The 9,034-nt window shown below is 44.9% G+C and overlaps 2 protein-coding genes across 3 annotated transcripts; both read left to right on the top strand.

Annotated features, from left to right (window-relative positions):
• The first annotated feature begins 299 nt into the window (after positions 1 to 299).
• LOC119283584 lies at positions 300 to 5,135 on the top strand. 2 transcript variants are annotated; one of them, XM_037563074.1, is made up of 9 exons: positions 300 to 798; positions 1,475 to 1,698; positions 1,793 to 1,837; positions 1,907 to 1,980; positions 2,072 to 2,334; positions 2,484 to 2,552; positions 4,034 to 4,092; positions 4,188 to 4,289; positions 4,774 to 5,135. In XM_037563074.1, the coding sequence occupies exons 2-9, from the start codon at positions 1,491 to 1,493 to the stop codon at positions 4,908 to 4,910; spliced, it is 957 nt and encodes a 318-aa protein (XP_037418971.1). In that variant the 5' UTR covers positions 300 to 798; positions 1,475 to 1,490; the 3' UTR covers positions 4,911 to 5,135. The 2 variants fall into 2 exon arrangements, with proteins under 2 accessions (XP_037418971.1, XP_037418965.1); XM_037563068.1 differs by having other exon boundaries at positions 301 to 798; positions 1,486 to 1,698.
• Positions 5,136 to 7,117: 1,982 nt separating this feature from the next.
• Positions 7,118 to 8,243, top strand: LOC119283574. Its single transcript, XM_037563058.1, has one exon. It carries the CDS (start codon positions 7,257 to 7,259, stop codon positions 8,127 to 8,129), a length of 873 nt encoding a protein of 290 aa, XP_037418955.1. The 5' UTR covers positions 7,118 to 7,256; the 3' UTR covers positions 8,130 to 8,243.
• Positions 8,244 to 9,034: the final 791 nt, after the last annotated feature.

The raw sequence follows: 9,034 nt of genomic DNA, 5'->3' as shown, positions 1-9,034 counted from the left end.
CCTCCCTTCCCGTTTTGCTCTGAAGCAGGCGTCGCCAGTGAGGAAGCCCCACTGCTCATAGCAAGATGGGCAGCCCACTGCTTACCACAGCATGGTTCCGCATCGCTTAGAATAAACGTTTTCCAAAATAAAAACAATGAGAAAACCAGAAGTAAAATAAAAAGGCAAAACGGAAGAAAACAGATGATGAAAAATCAAAGAACCGGAAGAAAACTGAGCAGAGTGAACGTACAGCGCGCAACGAAAAAACGGCACTAATGGGCCGGCCCGCTTGTCGTCGTCTGTAGGCGATTCCTATTAGCCCTGGCGGCTCGTCAGACCGTCACCGTGCGGCCGTGCCCTGTCGAACGCCGCCCCCTCCGCCGCCGTCTCCACGACGGGCGCCCCGCCTGGCCGCCTCGCACCTCCCCTTGCTCCCCAGTCCCACCCTCCGTCCTCACCACCGGCTGCCCCGCCTCCCGCCTCCACTACTGCCCCGGGTCCCGGCGGCTCGATACCCCTCCCTTTGCTCTTGCTCGCCTGTCCCCATCCCCCGTCCTCACCCTCGCTCGGCGGCGGCCCGCGGAGCGCCGGTGCCTGGCAACCTCCGGTGAGAACTCCGAGCAGTCTTGCCGTCTTGTCCATTACATCTGGAGAGCAGTGACACCTTGAAGACCTGAACGGCTGAACGAGCAGAGCAGCCGACAACGGCCTCCTCCGCTGCGCCCCGGCCCCGTGATTCTTTCGCCACCAGCTGTGTGTTACTTACTGTGTGGCCTGTTGGTGCCTACTGCTGCCGCGGCGCCCCTCCTCTCGCTGGTAATTTTCTTGCTGGTAGTTTTGTCTTTGGTGAATTGATGTATGCATTATCTGATTGTCACAGTGCATAGATGATTTAAATTTTGAACTGAAATTAAAATGGAATACAGTGTTATGTGAGTATGTGTAATCTGTTGATGGAACTCGAATTGATTCATTTTGCAGAAATAGAAATTGGTGTATGCATTGTCTGATTGTCACATGTCTAGATGACTTGTACTTTCTTTTCTTATTAGATTGTTAAGCACTGGGGGTTAAATTCTAGATTTGTTGAGAAATCGAGCTTTATTTTGTATGTTTTTCAAACTAGGTATTTTTCTGGAATGTTATGGGATATTTTGGGGGTGCTATAAGTGCCAAAGTTTTTCCATGTTAACGGAAAAAATTCGCCCGGGGTTTGCTTTAATCATGGCTCCCTGGTTAGTCCATTAGTGTGATTAGAAACCACTCTTTCAGACTTTCAATACTACTTCAATGTTCAGTCTTCAGAGCTAGTTGGTAGTTGCAAATTTCAAACATATATAGTGAACTCTATTGCTGTGAGACATGATTAAACTATTTATATTGCTCGTTTGGTCAATTTCGTATTACTCGTGTGATGTCGATTTTTTTAAGGTGGCACACCCTATGATTTGTTCCTGGCCCCACCACTGCTTTTAGCTTGCTTTAATCTCAGATCTGGCGTAGGATCAATGTCAACTATTTCTGATCAGAAGAAACGAACCTTAGAAGCTATTCAACAACGGTATGCAGCAGCTAAAGCTAAGAAGCTGCCAGATGAACAGCCCAAGTGCCCGAAGAACAAAGAGAGTACCCCCAAGCCCAAGTTTGATGCACGGAGGAAAGGAAAAACTCCTGAATCCACTCCTCGAACTTCTGGCCAGCTGCCTACATTTAGAGGTTTTTATTTTTGTTCACCATTCTCCATTTCATTAGTGCACATTTTATATACGTCCCCAATTTGTCTTATACTGCTGCTGCTGCTGCTTCTCAGCTCAAGGAAACTCCAGTCATCAACAAAAGCCTTCTGCCTCCTCAGGTAAACCTATATGTGTGTGTGCATGTGACTTTGTCCTGAAATTAACTGATAGCTTTTTTGACCTTTTAGGTGGAGAAATCAACCCTATATACTCTGAGATTTCATTTGCTCTTCATGAAAATTTGTCCCAAGATGACTATGCGGTAAGTACCCATGGTATGTGTTATGGTCTCAGATTTAACTTTATATGGTTTGAAATATCCTTTAATATTTTTTGGGTGAACTTTGGTGTAGGATCCCGACAGCACAGACGTAGTTCAAAGTGTCATATATGATATAATTCAGAAAGGTGGAGAAGCCGGGAAAATTTCCAAGGGATCGAAAAAGTTAAAGTTGGATAGAGGGATTCTTTTGGATAACTATGTTCAAAAGGGTCCTATATTAGTGGATGCACAATCACGATCTTTGTTGATCCACTCGAAGCGATCAAAAAGGCACATGTCACTGAAGCAACATAAGAAATGTGGGTCATTTGATTTACATGATACATTCCGCAGGTAATCCTTGTTCAGGTTTAGTATAAGTTTTCTTCTCCTATCATCACATTTTCATGATATGACTGAAATATTTATATCCTTGCTAAAATCCCCAGATGGGGTATCTTTGGAGTTTATGCAGTTTTTACATGTGATTCTTATTCTTCCAGGTTTGACCTCTATAAGCCAATGCATGAAATGTGGAAAGACTATATGCGAGAGCTTACAAAAAGTACTCCGTATGGATCCCTCACTGTCTTTTCTTTCTGTTACTTTCAGGCCTCATTTACATCTCCACACTATTTGCTTTTACTAGGAAAGATAAAAAGGCTTGCAATTTATACATTGTTCTTACCATTTAATTCAACGCATGTAGCGCAAATTAGGAGGATTTGCAAATGTTTGTACATAGTACCAGATTATTATGTTTAAAAAATAATGCTCCTTACCTACGTGGCCAAATATGTGGACTCAAGATCATGTCCCTTTGTGTACACATGTGAACTGTTTGACTCGTAAATACGTACAGGATGGCAAAGTAGGCTGGACTAGTCATAAATAACATGCTTGAGATGTTATTAACTCCGTGAATGTTAGTTACATGTTTGTCTTGGGCGAAAGATCCGACACGAGCAACCCCGATAGAAAGGCCTTGGCCTCCTTCACCATGCTTGTCTCCTGGACTATATGGAATGAGAGAAACACGTGTGTTTTCCGTCACAAGCGCTCCACCGCCAATCTTGCTAGCCAACATCTTGAACGAGGCCAATTTGTGGTCCACCGCGGGGGCAAAACACCTAAGGAAAATTGTATGGCAAGAGTACTTGTCATGTGGTGTTTGTGGGATATTTGTAAAACCTCTTCTCTCCTTAATTAATATATGAGGCAAATCTTTTGCCTCCTTTTTGAAAAAAAATGTTAGTTACATGTCTTTAGATCAGTGTGCTAGTTTCTATGTCTTATCAGAAAACAAGTAAACTGGGTCACTCCTATAGGTGGACCCATATTTGTAAAGTCACCTCATACTTACGTGGCATGCTGGCACTCATGATTGGGTCTGAGATATCAATTCACAGATTGGGTCAGTATAAGAATTAAGGCCCTGGTAAAAACCCAACTTTTTGGTACATAATCTAGTATAATGTGCAAACATTTGTAAACTCTGGTAATGTGCACAACAACTGTTGAATTATGAGGTAAAGACTGCAATTTGTAAAAGAAAAGGCATTTGGTCTTTGGATCTTTTGCTGTTATTTGTCTCTTATTTTTAAATATACGACTTAATTGTTTTTAGATCTTTTGTAATTGGTGTCTACTTTTGAAGGATCCAACTACTGATATATTGAATTGGTATATTTGTACAACTGTACTACTCTTTAATTATCAGTTTGTTTTCACTAATATTCACAGTACAGTAACTCACAGGTTTGATGCTGTTAGTAAGACCGAGCCCAGCCAAAAAAGATATTTGTATGGAAACTTATTGAGTGTAGGGACCAGATTGTTGGTATTCATCTGATTGCCTCAAAAATAGCTTAATTAAGCTGTTATTGTATAGAATTATACTAAACAGAGTTCTGAAAGATTAATAATTTGAAATTTTGGGCAATCAAATTCAAGAAATGTAATCAGTTTAACCTTTCCCAGATTTGGGCTAACCCTTTATTATGCCTTTTCAGTACAATGTATGAGGTATTGATATTCCCTGTTTTCTTTATAGGAAAAAGCAATTGTCGGAAAACCTCCTTTCAGCAGATCTTCATGGGGCGCTTATAATAGGTGATTCATATACTTTGCATAGTTGCATACTGGGTTATTAGACTGCCTGTATTGATCCTGTCATTGTTTTTGTGTTTTCTTTTGGTCATTCGCAGTGGCACAATGCAAAGCAGCCTCATATCAAGGTGTAAGTGGCATCATGATTCGTGACACTGCAGAGACTTTTGGAATTATATCAGAGGACAACCGCTTCCGAGGTACCTACTATCCCAGTTCGTAATGCAATACTTTGGACAGGCTTGGATGAAGTGATGTATAGTTTGCTTGTGAGCATGTCTTTTACAATCTTATTTTTTTGTTCGGTAATATAGGGCTGTTACAATCTTGTGTTGGATTTTCCTTTCTACTGCTAATATGATACTTCCTTTTCCCATTGATCGTGCTAAATAATTTTACTGTAACTCTCTATCCATATGATCCGTGCTCTAAGAGACTGCAATGAAACGCATACTTGTTTTTCTGGTGAGGTCCACACTTGAAATTTTCATGGCAGAAGTACAAGCGGACAGGGTTGTTCAGCTTCTTGCTCAAAACATTGTATCTTACTCGCTCAATGGAACTGTTCTCCCCATAGGCTGATTCTTGCCGTTATACTATGTTGTTTGTAGTCATGAATTCTAGTGTTAATTACTGTAGACCTAATGGGATTGCTTTCTAAGAAGCTCACTTTGAAACCTGCAGTTGTGCCGAAAGCTGGGTCAGTTTTCGTCCTCCAAGCTGATTGCTGGAAGGTTACACTAATCGGCGACAAACTGTCGCCAAAGGAGAAGTTGAAGGAAAGCCAGCGTCTGCAGCGTGCGCAATCACTGATCAGATAGAGTTTCGAGCCTGTTAGACTCTGTTTTCTGATAAATTTTGCCCAGAGAACAACTACAGTTTTTCTTGCTTGGTTGTTGTTTCTGTTGATTAACGTCAGTCTAACCCTTCATTGCCTAGCACTTGGCAGTTCTTGTTGCTCCACATTGTAAGCCTCTCACTCCACTCCTGGCAAAGACGCGACGCTGAGAAGTTCCTTAGTAAATTCGAACACGCTTCTTGTGCAAGCTGCATCCTACTAGGTCTTTATCGCAGGTCTTTATCGGAAAAAAAAATGATCAATCACAGGTGACCAGTTGAGGTTTGCATTACGGGTCGGGTGAAAGTTTGGGTGTCGCGTTGCCAACGTGTTGCCTCGCTCGCTAGCCCAGCCAAGCAGGCGTGTCTTATTGCAGCGCCGAGGAAACCATAACCTGTGAGCTGTGGCTGGAGCGGCGGCACTGGCGCGGGATGAAGCTGCTCACGGCGGATCCCTTGCCGTGGGAAGGACTCCAGCGTGGAAGAAGACGCTGCGCTATTTGCAGGCCATGTTCGGAGGCTCTTCACTTTACGACTTCGCTCCCGGAGTGACCGGAGCCGTAGTTAAAAATCATGGAGTGGGCAAAGAGATACTCGGCGAATCCTTGTATTTTGCGGAGCTGAGGGAGTGCCGAACAGGGCCTAAGTTATACAGCAGATAGACGCAAGAGGTTCTTGGTGCTGTTATTAAGCGCCCTCATGCAGTATGTAAATCGCTGACTGTCGTGTAGCAGTCTGTGCCGCCCCTGCTGAACTAGGGGTAGGCTACTGAACATTTTGCAGAAAAGCCATCGGTGAATCTTAACATTATGCGCAGATACAATAGCTCTTTAGATGCCCGTCAAATCTAAGATTCAATGGCCGAGAAGTCCGTATCATGGCATCACCAAAGTTTCGGTATCAGCTGAAATTTTCCCAAACCAGCCACCAGTGTAGGGTAAATAGACGATGTGGCGAGTCATGCTGGATGTGTGAATTCTATAGGTCATGTGCACATGTCAGTTATCCACCCGTTCCTGGTGCGGCCCACTTCTTTTCACTCGATTCTGAACAATCTGGGTCTGAAAAATCAAAAGCTCAAAAGAACTGGATCTGATTATCCAAAATCATCTGAAAATCGCCGGAATCAGTAGTGCAATCGAAAATCGTCTCGAGACCTCGCTTGTGGCGATTCAAATCAAAAGCTCAAAACGTTTCGACTTAAGGTGGTAACCCTATTTGAGAGGCAAATTACCAGAGAACTGCCACTGGTGGGCGGTGGCCGGCCCGGCCGCGCCCAGAAAAACGAGTCGCACGACTCGTCCCTCTCCTTCGCTCGATCCCCAACCTCCCCACTCGCGCTCGCGATAGGGTTACAGGGCCGCCGCCGCCCGACAGCCCGCCCCTCCCGCTCGCCGGAAGCCCGCTGCTCTCCCCCGCCCGCTCGCTTCGAGGCCCGCAGCCGTTGCTCCGCCCCGGCCACTCCTTCGCCCCGCCTGCTCGCCTCGAGGCCCTCAGCCGCTGCTCCGCCCCGGCCGTTGGCCTCGACACCCGACGCCGCCTCGCCGGAGTTTGCTCGGGCCGTCGCCTAGGCTGAGCTCTCATCTCCTCTCTGTCTTCTCTGTTCTGTTCTGGGTGCAGCTCTATTCCTTCTTGTTCGTCTCTGTTCCTAGTGTACATGGAAAAATGGATGGATGTTTGTTTGTTTGGTAGGAGTAGATGATTTGCTTGATGGCTGAATGGATGTATGCTCGTTTTCATGCTCATATTCGACATAAATTGTCCAAAACAACTATTCCCAGTTTTAGTTTTAGCAATTCAACACACAGTTTTAGTTCAGGGACATTACAGACATTTTAGCAGACAACTCATCCCATAAATCTCAGACCACAATCTTAGAAAAGAGCTCGACAGCTGATTTTGGGTGATTCTGCAGGGAACTGATTTTGGGGGAAGTTTCTCAAAAGCTGATTTTGGAGACTGCGCGGTGGCTATTTTGCGGCGGAGGAGGGGTATGCGCATTATTTTGTCTCTGCATAGTAGCGATTTGAATTTGATAAGTATAGGCATAAGAGGGGAGATTGGAGGCGGTGGAGATGCAAATCCTCTCGCGCTCGATTACTCGAAGCGTCAGCAGGGTTGCCTCTGCTCTGCCTCGCTGCTGGTTTCCAGCACTTGCGCGAGGAGATGCTCCACGAAATCAACATCTTGATCGTCTTTTCCTTGAGAAGAGTACACTGAATTGGCTGCGCCAGTTCTCCATACATGGCGTGAATGAGACGAAGACTAATAATGCAGCAGAGGACAGTGTCCAGACGTTAAACACTAGTTTAACTGAAGATACATGTTACATGCCGATAATTTCAGGGAGCAGCCACCGTGATGGTGCTATATACAAGAGAGCGGCTTATTGGGAACATAATTACTTTTTTGATATCGCTGACCGTACAGAGACTCGGTTGGAGCCAGCGCGTGCATACGATATACCGCGTAACATGATGCAGATCTTTTCAATGAAGTTAGCTAAAGCTCCTATCAACAGTGGCTCAATACAGTTATATGGATATATAGCAGCACGTGATGAAGTTGATCTAAGACTCAATTATGTTTTCAATCGTAGCAGGGATGATCCCATCATCGTGCAGCAGGGTTCTCTAATTGAAATGAACGGCCCTAAGAGAGCCATCCTGTTGATATTTGATGTGCTACTTGAGTTTGACATGAGGATCAAGAATGGGGAGAATGAAGAGGATGATTTACAGCTGATTGATGGAATCTCAGAATTTGACGGTTTACGCATGTCGTGGAGACCGCACGAGGTTCGCATTGGTGGAAATTGTGGTGCAGTTGATACGTCTTTTGCACTTGTTCATAGTTCAGTTGAGGCCACAGTACAAGTTATCATATCAAAAGTGCAGACTGGCTTTGATTTATCTCTCAGTTCTACGATTGCTCTTCTGGAGATGAATAAAGAATTCCAGCTCTTCAGTGGAAATATTAGTGAGTCCTGTGGCTTAGGAAGCTTTGTGATTGCTGTCACATGGGATACGCTGATGAATTTGAAGTTCAAGGTTGATCACGAAGGCTGTAACAATAATATTGAACGCAATTGTTCCTTCAAAGCTAAGTTAAATGGACACACCAGCCATCAGCTAAATCTCGAGACTGCCTCAATTTTAGTTAAGGTGACTTGGGCTGTGTTGCCTGCATCGTTGAGCAATTAACAGTATTGTGTAGTCCTGCACTGAATGGATTTGTTTACTTGGGTAAATGTTGTTTGCAGTCATGAATTCTGGTATGAACTACTGTAGACCTGATGTCATTGCTTTCTAAGATCACTTTGAAACCTGCAGTTGTGCCGAAAGCTGGGTCAGTTTTCGTCCTCCAAGCTGGTTGCTGGAAGGTGACACTGATCGGTGACAAACTGTCACCAAAGGAGAAGTTGAAGGAAACCCAGTGTCTGCAGTGTGCGCAATCACCGATCAGTTAGAGTTTCGAGCCTGTTAGACTCTGTTTTCTGACAAATTTTGCCCACAGTTTTTCTTGTTTAGTCTTTGTTTCTGTTGATTAACGTCAGTCTATCCCTTCATTGCTTAGCACCTGGCAGTTCTTGTTGCTCCACATTGTAAGCCTCTCACACCTAGCAAAGACGCAACACTGAGAAATTCCTTGGTTAATTCGAACACGCTTGTTGTGCAAGCTGCATCCTTGTAGGATAGCAACTACCATACCATGATCAATCGCAGCTCCTTATCAGATCTCTTTTTGATCAATCATAGGTGACCAGTTGAGGTTTATGTTACTGGCCGGGTGAAAGTTTGGGTGTCGCGTTGCTAACGTGTTGCCTCGCTTGCTAGCTTAGCCAAGCAGGCATGTATTGCAGCGCCGAGGAAACCATAATCTGTGGGCTGTGGCGGAGCGGCGGCACCGGCGCGGGATGAAGCTGATTGCCGCGGATCCCTTGCCGTGGGAAGGACTCCGGCGTGGAAGAAGACGCTGCGCTATTAGTTATACAGTAGATAGATGCAGGAGGTTTTGTGCGCTGTTATTAGACGCCCTCATTCGGTGCATGAATCGTCGCCGTCGTGTACCATTCCGTAGCAGTCTGTGACGCCCCTGCTGAACCAAG

Source organism: Triticum dicoccoides, chromosome 1A, assembly GCF_002162155.2.
Source record: "Triticum dicoccoides isolate Atlit2015 ecotype Zavitan chromosome 1A, WEW_v2.0, whole genome shotgun sequence".
Classification (NCBI taxonomy): Eukaryota; Viridiplantae; Streptophyta; class Magnoliopsida; order Poales; family Poaceae; genus Triticum; species Triticum dicoccoides.
The sequence above is the reverse complement of the archived record's forward strand: the minus strand, read 5'-3'. Positions and strand labels throughout refer to the sequence as shown.